At 41.9% G+C, this 24,126-nt stretch overlaps 2 protein-coding genes across 4 annotated transcripts in view; both read left to right on the forward strand.

The window, feature by feature from the left end:
* Nucleotides 1–18,198, forward strand: part of LOC308083013 (nuclear GTPase SLIP-GC-like) — a 69,243-nt gene extending 51,045 nt beyond the window's left edge. For all 3 annotated transcript variants that reach the window (XM_080425107.1, XM_080425106.1, XM_080425105.1), the window contains 5 exons: nucleotides 14,399–14,918; nucleotides 15,376–15,622; nucleotides 15,964–16,037; nucleotides 17,578–17,693; nucleotides 18,147–18,198. In XM_080425107.1, coding sequence (XP_080281233.1) covers nucleotides 14,399–14,918; nucleotides 15,376–15,622; nucleotides 15,964–16,037; nucleotides 17,578–17,610 — 874 coding nt within the window. In that variant the 3' untranslated portion in view covers nucleotides 17,611–17,693; nucleotides 18,147–18,198. The remainder of the gene's footprint in view (nucleotides 1–14,398; nucleotides 14,919–15,375; nucleotides 15,623–15,963; nucleotides 16,038–17,577; nucleotides 17,694–18,146) is intronic.
* Nucleotides 18,199–20,230: 2,032 nt separating this feature from the next.
* Nucleotides 20,231–24,126, forward strand: LOC308083015 (caspase recruitment domain-containing protein 18-like). The gene is made up of 3 exons (XM_080425110.1): nucleotides 20,231–20,595; nucleotides 21,678–21,825; nucleotides 23,704–24,126. The coding sequence occupies exons 2-3, from the start codon at nucleotides 21,738–21,740 to the stop codon at nucleotides 24,021–24,023; spliced, it is 408 nt and encodes a 135-aa protein (XP_080281236.1). The 5' UTR covers nucleotides 20,231–20,595; nucleotides 21,678–21,737; the 3' UTR covers nucleotides 24,024–24,126.

Consider the following 24,126-nt stretch of genomic DNA (forward strand, 5'->3'; position numbering starts at 1 on the left):
AGATATTCGTCTCTGTCCCAGACTGGAATTCAGACAATATCATACAGTGTGAAAGGAGCTGAGACCACTCTGCGAGGAGATGCACGCTACAGCCAATGAGAGCACATTCCAGCCACCGTGGCTAGGGGAGCGTCGCTGGATCTGATCACAACAAACAGTCCCTACCGCAATATTATCGTCCAGTCCAGTATTAAGTTCACTTTATAAAACAAAATGAGAGAGTGAGCGAGCCTGGTGGGCTGTTTATTTGAGAGGAATTGCACAGAGATAGAGAGACTGAGAGAGCGAAAGCGAGCTCTGTCTGTGTGTGCAGCATGCGTGTGACACACGCCGTGTGTCTGAACAGCGTTGCCAGATGTTGCGAGAGAAATAAGCAACCAGGTCTATGAAGACAAGCCCAACAAAAGGCCACTTGAGCACTTTAAACCTATTTACAAATACACTGGATATTTGAAAATAGACGATCTACAGGCTCACAACGCGACGCAGCTATATTTGAAAATAGCCGATCTACAAGCTCACAACGCGTCGCAGCTATTTTCAAAGAAAAATCGTGAGAACATTTTGGAATATTTTCCAAATCCACACAAATCTTATATGGGGTTCTATGATGGCACAACATATTTTCAGAAGGGGGGGTCTGTGGACAAATACATTGTGTTGTTTAAACCACTGGTTTAAACAACATTAGGAAACAAGGCCAAATAAGCAACTACACAAATAAGCCCAAAAAACGCAACCCGCAACAACCAATATTTACAAGCAACTCTACAGAAAAACAAGCCCAAAGTCGCTTATAATAAGCACTGTTTCATTGCGCACTTTTAAGCTGGTTGACTTGTTTCAGAGAGAGAGAGAGAGAGAGAGAGATATACATACAAAGAAATAGAGAATAAATTATTTAATTTCAACAATCACAGTCCTGTCTCGGTCTCGCGCATATCACGGGAGCTGTGCACGTTTTCATGAGACGTCGGTTAAAAGGAATTGGAATAAAAACAAATGTATTAGGCCGTGTTGTGACCCTCCAAAAAGTGCCTAGAAAATGAATTTCGTTCCCACGTCTTGGATCTACTTTTTCAATGCATTTTTGCATAGACAATACCCTTGTGGACTTCGGGTTAAAATACCTCCGCACAAAATCCTGCAGTATTTTTTCACAAGCCAGAAATGTATATTAAAGTGAATAACCAAAAAACGAAAATCTTGTGCTGCTATTTTTGCTTGTAAAATATTGAAAATTTATTTTGGCAACACAAAATCTTTCTCAAATGTTATAAATACGTGTACCTAACATCTGAAACAAGTATTGGTGCCTTAGTGTACTCATGTTTGAATTTTGATCATGAAATGTAGAAAGAAAACGCTTCTACTGAAGTGATTGGTGCCCAGCACAATGAAACATACACATAGTACATTTAGCTAAAAGCTTATATTTCATACATAGAAAATGTCACAACCTACTGTGTACTGAAAGGTAGGAGAAAAAAAGCAGCACTCCTTGGCCCAAAATAGCTGAAAATCAGCCCCCTAGATTGGAATAATGCCAAAAATGGACTAGAGTCAAATAAATACACTAAAGCTCCAAATTATTACAACATATGGTATGAAATATTTATTGAAATACCAAAGTGTGTCACAGCATGTGTCATTTGTACATCAACACTCCCACCCACCCCCCAGATCAGGCCTTCTGTGTCACTCACAGGTATGAACAGAGAAATGTTGGTTGACAGTGCAACAATAGTATACAAATATGACAAAATATGAAAGTGCAGACTGCATCTCCTGTGGATGACCACTGATCACACCATTGATGGATTAGGGGCACCAACTTGACTCAATGAGTATGTCTTGCAGCCCTGCATCACCAAATCTTTTTCCTAAAATACCTATAGGACATGTTCAGAGATGTTGCACTTGGTAGGGCAGTGAAAAACCAGCTGGGGGAAATCAGGGGTCAACCTCCACTTCAATTTATCCTGCCTGCAACATAAAATGTTAGGGAAAGATGAGCACAAGTGTATCAATAAAGATGTATTAACAATGATAGCCAATTTAGTTTAAATATACTCTCATAGACGTTTTTGTGAGGGAATACATCTATAATATACTTTTCAGCATAAAGGTTTTTGTTTTGTTTCCCAGAACTGTCAAAGACACACATGGTATTTGAGTTACCTGTAGTTTGAAGCATCAAGATCCTCATGCTTCTTCACTGTGTTTACGAACATCCTTCGTAGCTGGTTTATTTTCAGCACCTCTTGGTCAACTATAAGCCATGGCGGATGACTCTCACAGAAGATCTTGTAGTGGTCAGCGAAGGGTGGTTCATTTCCCACACACACACACACACACACACACACACACACACACACACACACACACACACACACACACACACACACACACACACACACACACACACATTAACCATTTATTTATGTTCACATAAAGGAGAAACATACAGGGACACAAATATTATAGGTGCAGTAAGGTTACATTCACATAATCCTGGCATATGTCTTCACGATACAATAAACATGTCACTCAGTACTCTATGGGTATAAGTAACACCGTCTCTGCCATATATGGCGGCTGCCAATTACAGCACAATACTTTGCCAACCTTTTTGCCTCCTTTTTGGGCATCCAAAGTTTTTGAAACCCTCTAACAGCCAGTATGTGGGTATGTCCTATAGGCTGCCAAATATAAAAACAAATAGTCTGCACCTAATAGCCCAGCTCTGAGATGGTATGTAGGAGTGGTTGGTATTTAATGACCTTTGTCATAAAGGCTTCCTCTAAGCTAGAGTCAAAGGTGCAGGCTATCTAATACAGACACTTCCCTGGACTCTTTATCAATCACAACATCTGGTGTATTTAACGATGTAAAGATGTCTGAGTTATCACAGAGATGGAACATGGATGAAATGACACACGAATGTTTAAAATACAGTAATAGTGACAAATCAATATTTGACAGTCCAATATTGACATGCATGTTTTGTTAGCTTATGGGCTTTATCAGCACTGGTGAGATGCAGTGGTGGACATTCACTTGAGTACTGTACGTATTTTTTATGTACCTGTACTTTCAGTGGTGGAAAGTAACTAAGTACATTTACTCAAGTAGGCTACTGTACTCAAGTAGAATTTTGAGGTAGTTTTACTTTCACAACGCGACGTGTTGTGAGCTTGTAGATATGCTATTTTCAATTGATTTTTTTCATGTGATAACATAAAAATTGATTTCAGTCTCATGTTCAAATGTCTCCCCCCAAATAAATCTATTGAAAATAGCAGATCTACAAGCTCACAACGCGTTGTGATGTGTTGTGAGCTTGTAGATCTGCTGTTTTCAATGCTTTTATCTGATAATACAATACATTATTTCAGTCTCATGTTAAAATGTGAGCCCCCTCCCCCCCCCCCCCCCCGTGTGTGTGTATGTGTGTGTGGCTCACCTGCTGACGTTTCTGTTTGAGAGAGTTGATCCTTCTGCCGTTTTCCTCTCACATTAATCACATTAATGTATTTTTGTCAATAACACGCTGGTAGAATGTTGCATGAAACCCAGCGTCCTCAGGAGGCTTGTAAGGACCCATATCCACACAATGTTGATGTTTATATAAGTAACGTTGACGCACGTTCTGTAGTTGCCTTGAAACATTCAACCAGGTGTTTGCACTTTCTCCATTAACGGCCCGTACATCTACATAAACGTTCATATTTCAGATTTAAAATGCTTACCCATGGCCATGGATGTTACAATTATGTACGGGCCCAGAGAAGTACCTGTATCTTCCGTATTGTTCAATAAAAAGCCTGTTAATCCGATCGGTGGCCATTTTTACCATATCCTTTCAACCACGCGACCCTATTGGATGGGAGGTGTATTGCACTCTGATACATTATACATCTGTGAGAAAATGGCCACCGATCGGTTAATGTAAGCAAACCCCGGCTGATCAAGGATGAATTCTCAAACTGATGATAATGAAAGTTTATTCCAAAACACCGTAAGAACTGTATAGGTGGGAAAACAACAGAAAACAAAACATACATTACAATATGGCTGTAATATACTGTAACAAATGCAAAATAATACAGAAACAACATTTGACAAAGAGCCTGTGAGTTGCAAAACCTCAGCATAAATAGTTTTGACACAAAATGACAATCTCCTTGTTTAGAGTGCAAACATAAGAAATAGCAAAAATATTAACCATCTTAATCACAATAAAATGTCTTATCCTTTGAAACCAACAATAAAGAAATTGTTACTGTACTGTTATTTGTATTATTTATGTCCTTTAGTAAACATGAAATGTATGTTTTACTCCATGAATTATGCATTGCAATTGTGGATTACCGATCTAAACCCACGGTAATTATTTAATTATTTATTCACGCCACTGAGGCCTCCCAATGGGTCCAAGAACAGATCGGCAGAACGACACCCAATAAGTGACTAGTAACTTCAACTTTGTGAAAATATGCAAAAGATACAACATAACATAAAATTCAAACGACACAAAGCAGCATGTAACTAACTAGGCCCGTAACGATACAGTAACTGCATCGATGCATCGTTTTGAATTTTCAACGATCTACTATATCGATATGCAAACAGCTAAATATCGTATCGTTTGACTTTGTATCGTATCGAATCGTTTTGCAATGCAAATAATCGTATCGAATCGTTCTGCAATGCAAATAATCAATTATATCAAACTAAGTACTTTTAAGAAGAAAAAAAGAGAAAGAGGGGTTTATATCCAGTATCCAGGTATTTATTTTTCACACAGAATTTTTGGGTAAATAAATAGTTACTATATCGATTTTAAGTCATTGAATCGAATCGTATCGTTCTAAATTAACCTGTCCTGTATCGTTCATGTATTGTATCGACTAAATCACTGAATCGAAACATATCGTATCGTTCTAAATTAACCTGTATCGTTCATGTATCGTATCGACAACCAAGTATCGTGATACGTATCGAATCGTTGTTAAAATGTATCGTTACACCCCTATAACTAACATACCTTATGCCCTCAGCCAGGTGCTTAAACAAAATAAACGTTTCGGTAAGAACGCTGAAGTTCTTTGTTATTGTTTCATTCATTCGTTTACGTGCATTTTGCAAAGACGCGCGCTCTCAAAACAGTACAACTTCCAGTTCCTACTTCCTTCCTGTTTAGGGCGTTTTCACAATAAAAGCTTTACAAAAACAGATTAATAAAAACGAACTCAAAGAGAATTCTTTCAAGCAACCAAAGTAAGTGTCAGTAGAGGCAAGAATAATAAGACATTATAAGGCCAATAAAAACAATTAAAGGACCCAAATGAAGTGCATATTAAACTTTGGCAAATGTCCACATCAAAGTATTTTGAAGTCCAAAGGCTTGTGTTGTTTTAGGGAGACAATAGCGCCGTCTTCTGGCCAGGAGGTACACTGGTGGGCCTTTCTTATGGAAAGTAATACTTAATTCTGGTAACAATTTCTTATGCAAGGCAGTGCTTAAATGGTTAGTTACACTCCCACCAAATCAAGAGTGAAATGCAGAACTCTAAGTAATGCAGAAAACGAAGGATTTCTCACTGGAAATAACATTTAAGCAAGAAATAGGCCATAAATCACACATATGCTCATGCATGAAACAAACAAATGATGAAAGGATACACTTTGCAGCAACCGGGCATTCAATCGGTCTCTAGCAGCAGGACTAGCTTTTGAACTGGTCGCTCAACTTTGGAAAACTTGTGAAGACGTTCCCCTTTCTTGCCTAGATTCTTGTCTCCAAGACAGATTTTGACTTTCCTCACAAGTCCATCTTGGTCAGTAGTGGCTTCTGAAACTCTACCCAGTCTCCACTCGTTCCTGTGCACATCTTCTCCTTTCATCATTACAATATCTCCAACTTGCAGATTTCTTCTTGGCGTGTGCCAACGTTGTCTGAGAGAGATGTTGGCAAGGTATTCCTTTCGCCATCGGCTCCAGAACTGTTCAACCAGGTGTTGTACATGTCGCCACCTTTTCTTGCCATATATGTCTTCTCTGACAAATTCACCTGGGGGAGGCAAGGCATTGACAGACTTCATGGTCAAGAGATGATTAGGGGTGAGAGGCTCGAGACTATGAGGATCACTGAGGTTGTTAACAGTCAGTGGACGACTGTTGACAATTGCCATAGCTTCGTAGAAGAAAGTCCGCAGTGAAGCATCGTTTAGCCTTGCAGAGGAAAGGTCAAGCGTGGACCTTAAAATGCTTCTCACTGTCCTAATCTGTCTCTCCCACACTCCTCCAACGTGACTTGAATAAGGTGCGTTCATGCTGAAGTCGCATTGCTTGTCGGCAAGGAATGTAGCTAGCCGGTCAGCATCAACTTCCTTAAGAGCTGCTTTCAGCTCGTTTTTGGCTCCGACAAAGTTGCTTCCTTGGTCACATTTGATCTGAAGTACGGCGCCGCGTATGGCAATGAAACATCGAAGGCCATTTATTAGGGCATCTGTAGACATGTCGTCCAGCATTTCAACATGAACGGCACGGGAGCTGAAGCAAGTGAAGAGGAGACCGTACCTCTTGTGCTCCTTTCTTCCTTGCGTTGTGAAAAATGGGCCAAAGCAGTCCATACCGCAGAAGGTAAAGGGAGGTGAGGGTTCCACACGTTCAGGGGGAAGATCAGCCATCCTTTGCTCTTCCAGTGGCCTCCGGTGCCGTCTACAGGTGATGCATTGATGAATGAAGGATGCTACTGCCCGGTTGATTCCTGGAATCCAGTAGCCGTTGGACCTGATTTCATTGATGGTGAGACCTTTTCCTTGATGTTTAATTTTTTCGTGGTAATGAGAAATCAACAGATTTGTAATGTGGTGATCTTTGGGGATGATTGCCGGGTGCTTGATGAAGTTAGGAAGAGAGGAGTGACACAGTCTCCCTCCCACCCTGAGGGCACCCTCTCTGTCAAGGCAAGCGTCAAGAGAGTACAAAGGGTCGTGAGATGGTAGGGGACTGTCTTTATTTAGCAGTTTCAACTCTTCTGGGTAGACGTTTTTCTGCAGGTCTTTGATTATATAGTGTTCTGCTTCTTCTCGTTCCGTTACAGTGGAGAGATAGTTCGATTTGTTCCCTTTGATGCGTCGCAGAATGCGTGCGACAGCTCTAGTAGCCCGTGACCAGGAAGAGAATTTTGACAATCGATCAACAAGACTAAATTGTTCTGTGGCCTTTGTGCTGAGTATCAGAACACTTCTGACTTCTGGATCTCCGATCGTCAAGTCTGGAGTTTCATCCGTTGGCAGCTTCATTTCTTTGTCCCATAAGAACTTAGGTCCAGTAAACCAGATAGATGACAGAAGCTCATTTGGGGTCAAGCCTCTGGAAGCATGGTCAGCAGGATTCTCACTTGTTGGGACGTACCTCCATTGTTGAGATGCGGAGCTGAGCTGAATCTTCTGAACACGATTTGCCACAAAGGTGTGGAATCGTCGAACTTCATTCTTTATGTATCCTAAGACCACTTTGGAATCAGTCCAGAAGAACTCCTCAGTGACATTAGATCCAAACTCCTCCTTGAGCATGTTGCTCATTTTTGCAGAAACAACGGCAGCCGTTAATTCCAATCTTGGAATGGATGTTAACTTGATTGGTGAGACTCTGGATTTTCCTACAACAAGAGAACAGTGAACATCTCCTCTTTCATTTAGGAGTCTCACGTATGAGCACTGACCATAGCCTTTCGTGCTTGCGTCCGAGAAATGATGCAGCTCCGTCCTTGAGACCTTTCCAAATCCAACAGGTGAGTAGGTGCGGGCTATGGTAACATTCTGCAAGTTAGCTAGATCACTTCTCCACAGTTCCCATTTTTGACGAAGCTCATCTGTGAGAGGTTCGTCCCAGCCTGTGCCACGTCTACATATCTCCTGAAGAATGATCTTGGCCTTGAGCAGCACTGGCGCTACAAACCCGAGAGGGTCATAAAGAGAGGCCACTGTGGACAGAATGCCACGGCGAGTTACAGGCTGCTCCTTAAAGCTGACGTTAAACCTGAAGTGGTCGGATTCCAGATCCCATTGAATCCCGAGAGCTCTCTCCAGTGGTAGATCATCGAACGCGAGGTCCATATCCTTCACATTGATTGCACATTCCGACAGTGGTATACTCTTTAGAACATCTATGTCATTTGACACAAACTTGTGTAGCCGCAGACCACCCATAGCGCAGAGTTCACGTGCTTCTCTTGCCAGATGTACAGCATCTTCAGTGGTTTCGACACTAGTGACCCCGTCGTCTACATAGAAGTCCCTCATAATAAACCGGGAGCCTAGAGGGTAGATGTCACCATTCTCCTTAGCTAGATGCTTCAGCCCATAGTTCGCACACCCAGGAGAAGAGGCTGCACCGAACAGATGTACTCTCATGCGGAACTCGCAAGGTTGTGAGTTAAGGTCTCCTTGCTTCCACCAGAGGAAGCGCAGGTAGTTGCGATCGGCTTTAGACACATGAAATTGGTGAAACATTTTTTCAATGTCGCACATCAAGGCAACAGGGTTCTTTCGAAAGCGGATGAGAACTCCACTCAAGTTGTTCAGCATGTCAGGGCCAGAGAGGAGGTGATCATTCAAGCTGGTTCCCTTGTAACTGGCCGAACAATCAAACACTACACGGAGTTTGTCTGGCTTCTTGGTGTGATACACTCCGTGATGAGGTATATACCATTTTTCTCCTTCCCTACCTTCATCGTGCACTTCCTCTGCATCCCCTTTCTCGATCACCTCTTCCATAAACCTCACATAGCGTTCCTTATACGTTTCATCTTTTAGCAGCTTCCTTTTAAGATGACTGAGCCTTACGATAGCAAGATGCTTATTGTCAGGCAGGTGAGGTCTCTCTTTGAAGGGGAGAGGCATCTCATAATGCCCATGGTTGTTCTTCCTTATGCCTCCTTGTAGTTTGTTCAAGAAGACGATGTCCTCCTGGGACACCGTTTTTCTATCTTCGCCAGAGTCTTTGAAATCAGACTCCAATACCTGAATGACATCAGCTGGAGTTACAGGGGGGAGCTCCTTAATGTTTACCCGGTGACAAATGGTGTTGACACTTGGTGATTCATGGCTCGGTGCTAAGCAACCCACAATGCTCCATCCTAGGTCTGTGTGAACAGCATAGGGTTCATCTTCTCCCCCGAGGATCACTTGTTTTGGTGCTAGTGCCCTTGGACAGCTGTAGCCTATCAGGAGGCCAACCTCACAATCCTGCAGAGGTGGAATTTCATCCACAATTGTAGACAGATGCTTCCAGTGTCTAGCTGTCTGACGGTTAGGAATGTGAGTGCGGTTTACTGGGATGCAGTCCTTAGTATAGGCAGGGGGAAGATTGATGACAACGTTGGAGTTGTAGCCTCTTACTCTGAGACCTGAGACTCTTTCACTCTTTATGACAACGTCCTTACCAAGCATGGTAGTCAGCTTCAGTCTGACAGGACATGAGTCGGCTTGAAGATCGTTGCTCACATCCTGGTCGATAAAGACAGTATCACTCTGAGTGTCAAGTAATGCATAAACAAGTTTTTCAGTGCCTGGATTGCTCTGTGATGATACCCAGACTGGCACGATCATAGACGTATTTGCTGACGACTTTTCATGCTCGACATTGAGGGACAGAGCAGTAGCCTTTTTCTCGTTGGTGTTACCTTGGCTTGAGATTGGTGCAAGGTTAGTTTTCCTATAGTTGTCATCGTGCAGGTATGTAGGATGTTTGCCTTTGCAGGTGTTACAGGAGTGTCGGTGACGGCAGTCCTTTGAAATGTGGCCAGGTTTCATGCAACCATAACAGAGCCTATTTTCCTGCACGTACTGTCGTCTCTCATCCAATGACCTTGTGACAAATTCAGTGCAGTCGTGAATCATGTGATTAGTGTCTTGACAAAACAGGCATGGTTTAGCACTTACTTTAGTCGACTCTCGCTCATTGTTCTCTGCAGATGCTTGTGTTTGAAGAACGTTGGCCTTTCCTGTTCTATTGTCTTTAGGATTCCGTTTCTCCCATGTGGGCTCTGAAGCACGAAGAGCACTGAAGGAGGTGATCGGGTTGCAGGCGATCTCTGCTTCCATCGACATGAATCCTGCAAAGTGTTGAAAAGTTGGGAATTTTTGAGTTTCGTTCAAGGCCTGTGTTACTTGACGGTTCCACCGAGCTGCTGCCCAGTCAGGTAACTTATGCACAAGTTTCTGGTTTTCCTCACAGTCGTTCAATATGTCAAGGCCTTCCACATGAGGCATAGCTTCCTGACATGCATTCAAGAAATCAGTGAAGCCTCTTAAACTTTCAGCATCCTTTGGTTGTATCTTCGGCCATTGTGCAAGCCTTTCTCTGAATGCCCTCTGTATTGTAAATGGTTGACCATAACGTTTGTTCAGCTTGTTCCATGCATCCTTATAAGCTTCATCATCGCTTCTAAAGAAGATGCCGTCTAGAGTCTTTCGAGCTGGACCGCCAACATACCTTTTCAAATAGTGCAACTTATCAGCTGAAGAGATAGTCTTTCTGTCAATGAGTGATACAAATGAGGCCTTCCACTCAATGAAATTAATTGGGTCACCATTGAATACAGATGGTTCAGGTATTGGGAGCCTGTTCAGGGCAATGCTATCTTGGAAAGCTTGAGCAAGGAAGGATATATCTGTATTTGAAGGTGGAGAGGCTGACATGACATCAGTAGGCTGTCGAATGGAGGAGGATGGAAACAGAGGTTGCTGTGTTGCTGCCATTAGGTTAGCAGGCTGTTGAATGGGAGATGAAGTTACATGCGATGCTGTCATGACACGTTGAATGGGGGCTGGAGACACAAGTGACGCTGTCATGACATGTTGAATAGGGAAATGAGACACATGTGGTGTTGTCGTAACATGTTCAATGGGGGATGGAGACACATGTGATGCCGTAGTAACATGCTGAATGGGGAATGGAGACACATGTGATGCCGTAGTAACATGCTGAATGGGGGATGGAGACACATGTGACGCTGTCATGACATGTTGAATGGGGGATGGAGACACATGTGACGCTGTCATGACATGTTGAATGGGGGATGGAGACACATGTGATGCTGTCATGACATGTTGAATGGGGGATGGAGACACATGTGACGCAGTTATGCTTGTCTGCTGCTGTTCTTGGGCGTTGGGGCGAATAGTGGCCTCTTGTTCCATTTCTTGAGTGTAGGCCTGTAGTCTTGCTCTTGCTACTCTTATGTCCTTTTGTTCCTCAAGTCTTTTCAGCTCCCGCTTCTGTCGTGCTATACTTTCTGACATTTCATACTCGGCTTCCTTGCCTGCTAATTCAGCTAATGCGTCTGCCCGCTTAGCTGCAATAGTGCTTGAAGACCTACTTGTATTTGTACTGGACCTTGAAGACCGTTTGCTTGATGCTCTGCTGGACTTGTGTGTCGCAGATGAGGCTGTGGATCCATATACAGAATGAGCATAGTCTGGCTCAAGTAGCTTACGAAGGCATTGTTTCACATTTTGACTGTCAAAGTCTTCGTTGATGCATTTTATCCTCTCATTTATGATCTTCACTATGTCCTTTGTAGCTGCATCACAGACATCAATCTGGCCTCTTGTCTCATTTGATGGAATGATGTGATCTCGTATTTCTAGGTAGATGCTTGTGACATCATCCCTTGCCTTCATAAGTGTATCAACAAGCGCTGTAAGTTCACTTGCAGGAATCTCTGTTTTTAGCTGTTTTCTTGCTTTGCAAACCTGCACCTTCCATTGTTCGAATAACTGGATAATTCTTTTCTCCTTTTTCTGAGCCTCCTCTTTCATAAATGCAGACATCCTCTCTGTGGGATTTCGTCGGCGGTCAGAGCGGCGAAGCCTTTCCATCTCCGCTTCATCCTCATGAGGGGTCTCCTTTTCCATGGATGCAAACATTTTCTCCACTGAATTCCCTTGATGACCAGTGTGGTGAAGCTCCTCCTCTTCTGTTCCTTCATTATGAGGGGGCTCCATCTGTTGGTCTGGGTTTTCAGATGTTTCCATTTTCTTTATAGGAGAACCACAGTCTTCAGAGACGTTGTGGGATCGATGAGGTGAAACTCTACTGTCATCAGACAGCGTGGGGTGATGCTCTTTGTTGCTGTCATTAGACATGAAGGGTCAAGTTCTTACTGTAAGCAAACCCCGGCTGATCAAGGATGAATTCTCAAACTGATGATAATGAAAGTTTATTCCAAAACACCGTAAGAACTGTATAGGTGGGAAAACAACAGAAAACAAAACATACATTACAATATGGCTGTAATATACTGTAACAAATGCAAAATAATACAGAAACAACATTTGACAAAGAGCCTGTGAGTTGCAAAACCTCAGCATAAATAGTTTTGACACAAAATGACAATCTCCTTGTTTAGAGTGCAAACATAAGAAATAGCAAAAATATTAACCATCTTAATCACAATAAAATGTCTTATCCTTTGAAACCAACAATAAAGAAATTGTTACTGTACTGTTATTTGTATTATTTATGTCCTTTAGTAAACATGAAATGTATGTTTTACTCCATGAATTATGCATTGCAATTGTGGATTACCGATCTAAACCCACGGTAATTATTTAATTATTTATTCACGCCACTGAGGCCTCCCAATGGGTCCAAGAACAGATCGGCAGAACGACACCCAATAAGTGACTAGTAACTTCAACTTTGTGAAAATATGCAAAAGATACAACATAACATAAAATTCAAACGACACAAAGCAGCATGTAACTAACATACCTTATGCCCTCAGCCAGGTGCTTAAACAAAATAAACGTTTCGGTAAGAACGCTGAAGTTCTTTGTTATTGTTTCATTCATTCGTTTACGTGCATTTTGCAAAGACGCGCGCTCTCAAAACAGTACAACTTCCAGTTCCTACTTCCTTCCTGTTTAGGGCGTTTTCACAATAAAAGCTTTACAAAAACAGATTAATAAAAACGAACTCAAAGAGAATAATTTCAAGCAACCAAAGTAAGTGTCAGTAGAGGCAAGAATAATAAGACATTATAAGGCCAATAAAAACAATTAAAGGACCCAAATGAAGTGCATATATTAAACTTTGGCAAATGTCCACATCAAAGTATTTTGAAGTCCAAAGGCTTGTGTTGTTTTAGGGAGACAATAGCGCCGTCTTCTGGCCAGGAGGTACACTGGTGGGCCTTTCTTATGGAAAGTAATACTTAATTCTGGTAACAATTTCTTATGCAAGGCAGTGCTTAAATGGTTAGTTACAGTTAAGAATACTCTTTATTGAACAATACGGAATATACGGGTATTTCTGCGGGACCATACAGAATTGTAACATCAATGGCCATGCGGTAAGCACTTTATATTTGAAATCTGAACGTTTATGTAGATGTACGGGCCGTAAATGGAAAAGTGCAAACACCTGGTTGAAGTTCGGTCGGGACAGACGACCGTCGCGTATCCATGGCTTGTTGTACATGTATCCCATCTTGTCCGTGTAAACTCCTGAACCTCTTCTTTCTGGACAGACATACGATTCATATAGCATCGTTTCGAGTCCTTTTGCCGTGCTTTTGAAGGATATTTTCATTGTTTTGACTTATTTTCTTCAGACTGTAACGTTGCTATGGCTGTTGTTGCAGGAAATGGTGGAAAATAGAGGCGACCCCATTGGTTGTAACGGGAATCACGTGCCAAAAACCGCACCACCCCTTTGAAAGTATTACGACGCTGCTAAGAAAATAGTACCGACTTTTAAACACTAATTATATAAATACTGCGCCAGGACAGATGTCGGTAATTTTTTTTCTTACTTACTACCAATAGATCTTTTTTAAGAAGCAGAGATTATTTAGGTCCACTTGATGGGAACGAAACTGAACGAAAAGGACCTAGCCAACATGGCCTATATGTATCGGGTCTGGATAGCATCCTAGTGAACTATCCTACAGCGTGTGATCCCTAGTCGGTGATCAATCGTATAGTGTGAAAACCACAAGGATATATGAGAGACGATTTCAAGAAATAGACTCCTGTAGTGTGAAATGCTTAACGATCAGACGACCCCCGACCACTTTAAAAGTCCTACAGTGAGTACCTGCCCTTAGAATAACCCAAAAAATGTAATATAGCTGATGTACAAGCTCACAATGCAATGCGACACGTTGTGAGCTTTAGATCAGCTATTGGCCCACGTGACAGTCTATGACGAAGGCATTAATTTTCAAATATACATACAGTAAAAAGTTTAAATATGGAGATAGAAGGCTTCTGCCCTCGACATCGGCAATGTTAATATATATAGTCATTGCATGTGTATGTCTCTCTCTCCATCTATCATTCACTCTCACCCCGTCTATCCCCCCCCTCACCCCCAGCTCCAGTGAGTTCAGCTCCAGTGTACTGACCGCAGACGATGTAAGGTGTTGTGAGTGTCGTTCCACCATGAGGGATCCTGTCTCCATTCCCTGTGGACACAGTTACTGCAAGCATTGCCTCAATACATACTGGGTAGAGCCAAGCCCCAAGGGAGACTATGTGTGCCCCCTGTGTAAGGAGAGATACCCAGTCCGCCCTGTGCTCTCTGTTAATGTAACCTTGAAATGGGTGCTGGAGGCTCTCCAGCGGACAGCCAGCGGACAGCCAGCTCTGGCACAGACTGGATCTGGGGATGTAGCTTGGACACAACAAGAAGAAGTTGCTTGTGATGTTTGCTCCAGCCTCAAGCCCCGAGCCGTCAAGACCTGTCTGACGTGTAGCGCCTCCTACTGTGAGAATCACCTCAGGGAACACAACACCGTACCAGCTCTGCAGAAACACACCCTGACCCCGGTCAATGAAGACACAACACTCTCAGAGCAGGAGTGGAGCGCTGGTAGAATGGGGGTTAACAAAGTGGTGAGAGCAAAGTTTGTAAAGTAAAACAGTTATTTGTTTGTTTGTTTGTTTTTTGCCATATATACTATACTACAGTGAAATACTAGACTATGGTTAGGAAGTAGAGCTTAAAAAATGCAGGCACTACTCTACTCTCAACGATCAGTCTCTTATTGGCCGCCGCCGGTTGCACGACTTCTAATAAGTTAATTTAAGCACAAATATCAGCACTCACAAAAAAAGTATTTTAGGTCACTTCTATTTAGCAGCATACAGATGCATTTTGGCCGAGACTTCCGCTGCATAAACATTTACAGATTATGCTGAGGAAGGCTCTGCTGGACTGCATCCAAATGCTGGTGATGTTTGTGCTTTTTGGTAGAGCTATGCTTAGTCTATCCTTTTGATCAAATCCAAGTATGCCAAATTTAGATACCAATGCATAAATAAATAAACTTGTGATCATAATTCATGAAAGGAACCAATTTGCGAGCCTGAAGAGCATCAGGGGAGTGCATGTAAGAGGAGGAAGCTGGCTGGAGAAGAGGAGGATGAGGTGTTCCAACATAGCAGCGAGCTGCGCCCAGAGCAGTCTGACCTGAACACACAAGTCTACACACAAACAGAACCCCAACAGGGAGGAAACATTGAAATGGTCAGCCCTGCCAGCTCCCCAATGCAACCACAACAGGACAAACCAGGAGACAGACACCCACAGGCAGAAGGTGAGAACACAAAGACCATTCTCTACTATTGATCATTTACTCTACTTCCAATACAGAGCTGGAATAGACTCAGTTGTGAAGAGCTGATTGAATGTTGGTGTAATCTGCATAAGTAGTGAAACAGGCTGGCTCAACCAGCTGACTAATCATTATGTGCACAAGAGACCTCAGACTTTCTCCAAATGTATTTATGTCTGCCTCCAGCAGATTCAGTTCAGTTCCTGTGTTAGCGTGCAATTTAGCAGCTCCTCACCCTCGCTTATCACCTCATTTAAGCCCGTTCATCCCACCTCCTCGAAATTCATCAACACTCACAACATTCTCTGGTCTTTACCCTCCAGACATGTGTCCCTTTGACAGCATCTCCCGAACGCCAGTGGAGTCAGGGCATGTGACCTTAGCAAAGCACATCCCGGTAAGTGTAACTTACACTGAATCCATCCTCTTTGGGTCCAGTCCTAACCTTAGCAAGGCTGAGAGTTTCACGATCAAAGTGGGTGATGATGTTATCACAAGAAAGGAGGAAATTACCTACCTGGGTTCCATCTTGGAGGCAAACCTCTCAAACAAAAACGCCGAAAGAGTGATCAAACAGGTCAACCAAACAACACGCTATTTGTGGAGGATTGATCGTCTAGTCAGTAAGAATACTCTGAAGATTCTTGCAGGGGCCCTCATACAAGGTCATTATGATTATGCATGCACTTCATGGTATCACAACACCTCCAAGGCCTTAAAAACAAGGCTCCAAACATCCCAAAACAAACTTGTAAGGCTACTTCTTGGCCTCAATCACAAAACCCATCTAACCCCTGCTCATTTTGCTAGGATTGGATGGCTTAGGGTTGAGGACAGAGTACAGCAACTTTCTATGGGCCTGGTCTTCAAGATACACCACAACATTGGGATCCCCCTGTATTTGTCAAAATACTTCCAAAATGTTAATGAAGTCCATGATCATAACACCAGAGGCAGCTCCACAAATCATGTTCAACCCAGATTTGGCTCAACAAAGGGAATGAACTCGTTCTCATGCTATTCATCAAAAATGTGGAATGTCCTACCAAAAGGAGTAAAGGAGTGTAAAACCCTACTCACTTTCAAAACTGCCCTAAAGATACACCTTCAGGAGGCTGCAATTCAAAAATGGCCCCTGTCCAAGTCCTAACCTACCCCATGACCCTACCTAACCTGCCCCCCTACCCCCCCCCCCCCCTCTCTCTTTCTTCTTTTGTACATATTTTTCACTTTTCATACCAGTAACCTGTAAACGGTTTGTATGACATTCTGTATACAGTAGTAGCGTGTATATCAGAATCAGAATCAGAATCAGTTTTATTGTCACATCACAGGTTTACAAGGTAAAAAAGTGGGTGAAATTCTTTTTTGTACATCGTTCCCATCGCAACGTTAGTTTCCATAGAAAGAAGAGGGGGGGGGGGGAGAAGAAGAGGGTGGGGGGCAGGTGGGAAGGAGATCAAAACAAGAGAGCAACAGAAGGCCAGACAAGTTATCTACATATTTACAAATTACCTGAGATAATAAAAAAAAACAAAAAACAAAATCTGTCACTGCAAGCATTGCCTCAATACATACTGGGCAGAGCCAAGCCCCTGTCTCTTATATGTCATCATGATTTGTGTGCATGGGGTTCTCATCTTAAACAAGCTTAGTGCTTAATGAGTTTTCCAGTTTAGTAGACCTTGTATTGTGACTTCCATGTACTGTTATGTACTGTCATGTACTGTTCTCATGTCTTACTAAATAAAGTACATCAATCAATCAATCAATCAATCAAACACACCGCAGTGCAGTAATGTGCAATATTCTGAAAACACTCACGCCAGGCTGCTTGTTAGCGATTCCCCCCAAAAATGAGCTCAACACCTGCCTGAAATGCAGGCATGTGCGGTGTTCGTTTTGGTTCACATTATAATCTATTCTGTCCACCACAGCTTGCCAACTTGGACGGCTCACCGACCAATTAGGCCTTGAGGCTTGTGAACCATCTCTGGCCGATCAGCTATTGCCAGGTTTCCAGGTCATGGCTGGAAGACAGAGGAGAGAGGAGGTGAGTACGCAGAAAAGTTATATTTTAAATTTCCAACTCTGCATTACTCTAGCGCACAATACAATACTACCTCAACATTAGTCAATTGGACTCAACCACCATTATTATAAAATGCACCATTTGAATGGTCCTGCAAAGTGAGATGGAGAGAGCGAGAGCACGAGAGCGAGAGAGAGAGAGCGAGAGAGAGAGAGAGAGAGAGAGAGAGAGAGAGAGTGAGAGAGAGAGAGAGAGAGAGAGAGAGAGAGAGAGAGTGTGTCTTTATAGACTATTTTCTGATGAGGTCAAGAGAGAGAGAGCGCGTGTCTTTATAGACTATCTTCTGATGAGGTCAATCATTCAAACAGGGACAGTTTGAGTAACACTAACTTCTCTAAAGGATCATCACATGCACAGGCTAAGCATCAGGAAAAATACTGATTGTTTGTTTCCTGACTGCTTTCTGTCTTTCAGACTCGTTTTACCCCGAGTATGCACACAGAACAGACAACTATAGAATACAGGTAACACTTCTTAAGAAGCCACTGGTACCAATGTAGAACCTATGTCTTTGAGCCGAGCTGTGATCACTCACCAGACCAGAGTCTTCCTTTTCCAACGTTTCTATTGAACCAACCACTGTGATTGTAGCTTAACTTGATGCAACATGTGGCAAAAGGAGACCTAATGAAGTCAACAGATTGGATCAATAAAGATAGTTGTTTTGTGTCACAGCTTCAAGTTCCCCTGGGCAGGGCTGTTCCACTGCAGTCTGACAAGGTTGAAGTTTGAAACAACAGGGGAAGGAGAAGTCCTCTTCAAGACTGTTCAGTGGGCTGAAAGATGGCTGACTCGAAATACTCCTGCAGGCCCGCTGTTTAGCATTGAGTGTCCTCAGGAGTCCATCTGCCAGCTACACCTGCCACACTGTGAAATTACACCCGGTGAGGCACTGTTCTTCTCATTATCCAATTGTTTTCAAGATTCTTGTTCAAAGCGACACAGTATAACAGACAATAATATGTTGAAATCCAATATGGGATGTTGTATTTGATATTTTAGGCATGTTGTTAAAGAGAGAATCATATGCTTCTTCTGAGGTTTTGTTTAGTGTAAAAAGGAATCTATACTGTTTAAAGGAGAACATTGCCGATATCTAATATTCACCTGATCCTTAGTGAGGGGGAAGACATGTGAAAACCAGACAGAACACTTACCAATGAATTCTACGTGCCAAGTATGCAAATCGTAAATAAATAAATATCATAAATATTAACCCATTAAAGGAGTAGTTCACCCCCCAAAAATCATATTTTCTATCAATTACCCAGACCATGAAGCATTGAATTCATGGATATTTGTTTGTTTTTGTTGCATTCCTAAGCCAATAATTTGATGACCGGGGGTCTGCGGAATGTGACAAAAACAAAAAAATCTCTATGAATTCAAGGCTTCATGGGGTGGGTAATTGATAGAAACTAAGTTATTTTTTGGGTGAACTACTCCTTTAAGACCTGAGGCAGATTCTAAAAATGTCCTCTAAATCCTACCAGTTTTCTGAAAGACTGTTTCTATATCAGGTATGCTAAAAACTTCTTTGGGCGTGGACCCCCCATGTGATATCAGATCTACAAGCTTATAGCAGGCACAAAGTGAGGCGCTATAAGCTTCTTCTATTTTTGAATAGCCAACCAAAATGCTATATATATATATATATATATATATATATATATATATATATATATATTAATATATATATACCTTTGTAAAAAAGGGAATGGACTGCACACTCCAGGGAAAAGATGGACAACTTGTTACTGCATTATAGTATTTTATTAGCATAATAATATTTATTAATGCTATTTATCCATTCCCTTTTTTACAATTTATATGCCTGCTGACTAGACTTGCACATCCAACGGGTTTTTTTGGATGTCCCCTTTTTTGTTCTATTATATATGTATGTATATATATATATATATATATATATATATATATATATATATAGCTAAAATCTAAAATGACAGATGCTTTCCTGGTTTTAATGGGTTAAGATCAACAAATACTTAAAATGTTCAACTTAAAGTGTGTGCTATGAGGGGGGGAAATTATTTACATTTTTGGTTTCCTTTCTATGCTCGAAATGGGCCGCAATTCTGGAAAGTAAAACTCAATAGGCTAGCACTCAGCTCACATTGAGGAGTGTTGTGTCTGGTTTTCACTTCCACCTCACAGTTAGAAAAATAGGTTTCATGTAAAATACCTGAAAAATGTAAAACACTTTCACAGGTGATGACCTTTCTGTGGCCCACATCACAGATGAGGGGGTGGAATTCTTAAAACCGGTGGAAGTGACCAAGACTCACGTGGTTGTAAATGTGACCCATCTGTCTCTCTTTGGGTTGTTGAGGATTTTCAACTTTTTAAAACCTGACCCTACCCCCGAACCATCCTTTGGTCAAGTTCTGCTGTTCCGTCGAACACAAAGTGACAGACTTGTGATGAAAGTATTTCTGCTGCCGGAAAATGTGACTGTTGAAGAGGTAAAATATGTATCTGTTGCTTACGTATTATCACAGAGAATTTGAATCTCTGTAGATTTATTATAATTCGACATTAAATTGTTTCTTTTTTTCGAATAGACAACCAGAGGCTAGTCTGTAGGTGTGGTCACATGTGACAACCAATTTAAGACCAATGTTTGTAGTAAGCTATAAGGACAAAAGAGCAATGTCAAAAATACCCTAGTATTGACGGTAACAGACTGTAGCCTGAAAAATGTATTGGTCAAGTTGTGTTTGTATCATTGTAGGTGAAAGTACAACATAAAGACGATACATACATCGACACTACCTCAGACTGTGTGCTCACCCCAAAGCAAGTCTACAGTCTGCACAGTACTCCACATGAAGTACATCCACAGGTAGGCCTATGACACACTAAGGCTATGTTCACACTAACCACCTTTTATGAAAAAAATATAACTAGGAAACTTACCGAATATTGAAAGCAAAGTTTTAAACTAATACTGCAGATGCATTTATGGAAGTAATCAAAACTGAGCAATGGATGGCACATTTATCACCTACAATGTATCGATATTTTATAGACCAACTTCCCGAGCCGAGCACCAAGGTTTCTGTTTCTCCTCCCCCGTTTGATAGCTCTGCTGCCAGTCTATGACTGCTTGCTTTGAGTCACCTGGAGAGCTGGACCACAACTCGCTTATGAAATTGCTATCTATTAATAGGCACGCCTTTAAGAAAATACACCTCCATGGTGAATAGCAAATACGATATAATTATATCAGGAAATAATATGTTTAATATTCTATTTTTCTTAAGCAGAAGAAGAGGTAGGGAGGGATGGTGGCGGTATAGTTGAGTGTGGGTGCCTCCGACTGTTGGTTGAAACAACCATTTAAATTGCTTTTTCAGCCTGTGCCATGTTTTCCCATTGCAGCCGAATCGGGAGCAGCCTATTGAGTCTACTGACACCTGCGGTCAGGGGTTGAATGAGAAAACATGGCACAGGCTGACTAAATATTTAATTAAACGGTTGTTTCAACCCGTCGCTTAAATTTTACTTTACGACAATTTTGCAAACATCAGCGTCTTGGACTACCCCTACCACCCCTACTTACTGTACAACTACTCAGTGGCGTAACGGAGGGGTAGCAAGTGATGCGGTGCGGGGGGGCCACCAGCAGCTGGGGCCCCGCCTGCGCTGATACAAATATTTTTACAGCAAAAAAAAGAAAAAAGTTGATTTATATTGGTCAAATAGAACCGAATTAGACCCCAATTAGACCGAATTAGACCCGAATTAGACCCGAAATTTTTCACGCAGGTTGTGCACAAACATGCACGCGCGCGCAGCACGCGTGTACGTGAAACTCCCGCGGGGAGGCCCCGCGATTCTGCGTTACGCCACTGCAACTACTACCACTGCTAGCACTACTACGGTAATACAATGCAATAGTAAAACAGTTATATGTGTCTTCAGGAATCGGCGCCTTATCGTCAGAAGTATGGACCAAATTACCATCAAACATTTGAGGTGTTCATGGATCTCAATACAGCAGACATCTCATTGGAGGTGCGGGGACCTGTGGACATAAAAGTCTGGCAGCACCAAAAGCTGAGAGTTAAAGGTACAGTTATTAATGTGCTCGAGACCTGACCTGAATTGAATTGACATAATGATCTTCATCGACAAAATGCATTGTTAGGGTAGCAAAGATAAGTATTACACAAAAATAAAATCATCAATAAATATGTGTATATGGAACCTGCTACAACTCAACTATTTAATGGTTCAAATTGGGTCCAGTTGCTATTCAGCCAGGTCTTTTTGGAGGACTTGAAATTAACAATGGAGCTAATTGACTAGCTGGAGCTAGCTGTACTAATATGTAACTTTTTGATAAGAACAGCTGGATGGACCTCTAAGCTCACAATGAGGTTGGAGGTCAAAAGGGTGTGGAGCAGCCAAACCAGCTAACTTCACCCCCCTTTGGTGGAGTTAGCTGGTTTAGCAGAAAGTTTGAGGATCCAATGGAGTTTTGGTTTTGTAAGAAGCGCTTTTTAATACTTTTTATTGGTTCAATATTTTTTTAACCAACACGCAGATGTCAAGGGTGTTCAATAGCACTGATTTATAAAAATAAATGAAAAATTGAGTTAGCTGGTTTCTGCCCGACAGCAGCAATATTATATAGTTATTAAAGTGTGTCTTTGACAGCAGCAGTTACAGACACAAACATGTTTTTGTCAGGGTATGAGTACAGAGTAGGACCCAAATGCAGGACGATGCAGGCAAGGATCAATTAAAAAAGGTGACAAAATAAATAATTCCCAATCACCACCAGAGGCAAAGCAGGTTTTTACAGAACACACTACTCACACCTACACTGAAACAACAACAAATATTTTATAAAAGAAGGTAAGGTCATCTATGTCATTTTCTCTATCCAGCAATTCCAATAGGGTTGCCAACTCCCAACTTCCGGCGAAATTGTTTTTGGGGGGCAAACCCTCCAAAACCCCTGAAATGCATAGAAAACTAATCATTAAGGCCATTTAGGCACAGTTGTACCTATACCACAAACAAAAGAGGTCTTACACCTGCATTACACTTACTGTAACGTGGTTGTAACAAGTCCTATTCATACCATTATCAATTAAATGCAATTCTTCAACCATACACCAGACATGTATTTTCTATGTATGTTTTCCAGTTTTAAATTGGCAGCTGTTTAGCAGATGTTTCCTCAATGTGAAAAAGTAAATAATACAAGTCAAGCATGTTCAAAACATGTATACTGCCCTGCCAAGCCAAAGTGCAGTAACTACGAAAAAAAATCACTGAAAATGGGCTTGAAAGTGATTCAACTGGTCAGCCAAATGAGATATCGGCATATGAGTGATATTACACTAATTGTGCATCTGTTCTTGAGGTAATTGTTTATCCCCCAAAATCATGAACGCTAATTTGACCTTTTGGTTACACAAGTCGGTGTGTCCAAAAACGTAGTTATTGCACATTGGCTTCGGCAGTATAGCCTCCCCTACCGTAACATATTTCAAACCATTTCTCATGTGTCTACTCTTCTGGTTACCCAGTTGTTTAACTAGTCATATTTGCATACTACTAGCCTAACAACACTGTGATAGTGTCAGTGCTACCTGGCTTCTATGCTGCTTCTCACTTTTCTTTTGGATTTCACCTGATGCATGTTGTTCTATCATTTTGGGGATTAACACAAATACATTCATTAATTAACATTATGTACACTTCACATTATTTCCAACCCCTTTCCACAGCATACATTTCTAATTGTATGCTAAACACACACACAGATAGATAGACAGACAGGCCGATAGGTCTTTATTGATCCCGCAGGGGATCCTGAGGCAGCACAGCAGTTAAGTTACAGCAACGGAGTGACAGAAGTACTGAGAGATACAGTCATAGGAAGCGACGTGTTGCACTGCGTGTGTAATTCAACAAGGAATTATTTTTCCTCCAGATTGCTGCCCAGCTTCTGCCAGTCAGTCAAACATGCCGACGACGATTACATCATCACAGGAAGTGGAGCGGTTCAGGCGGTTGTTCATAACACGAGTCACAGAGCCCGTGCTCCAAGGTCTGCTGGACCAACTACTGGAGGACAGGGTGCTGAACGATGAGGAGATGACCTCCATCAGAGCCCAGACGTACAGGCAGGAGAAAGCGAGGTGCTTCTTTGACATGCTGAAGAAAAAAGGCAAGAAAGCAAGTTCAAAGATGATGGACGCGCTTCATCAACTGGATCCAAACCTTTATGAAGTGCTGAAGGGAGCAGACTGATCATCATCAGCCATCTGCTCCGCTGGGCAGGGAACGCTCACTGAATGTTTCTAAGCAGAAGTACCAAGGGTATTATGGTTTTTGCATTTTTCATTATTTTTAA

This window comes from Gymnoscopelus braueri (genome assembly GCF_963280865.1).
Source record: "Gymnoscopelus braueri genome assembly, chromosome: 3".
NCBI classification, from domain to species: Eukaryota; Metazoa; Chordata; class Actinopteri; order Myctophiformes; family Myctophidae; genus Gymnoscopelus; species Gymnoscopelus braueri.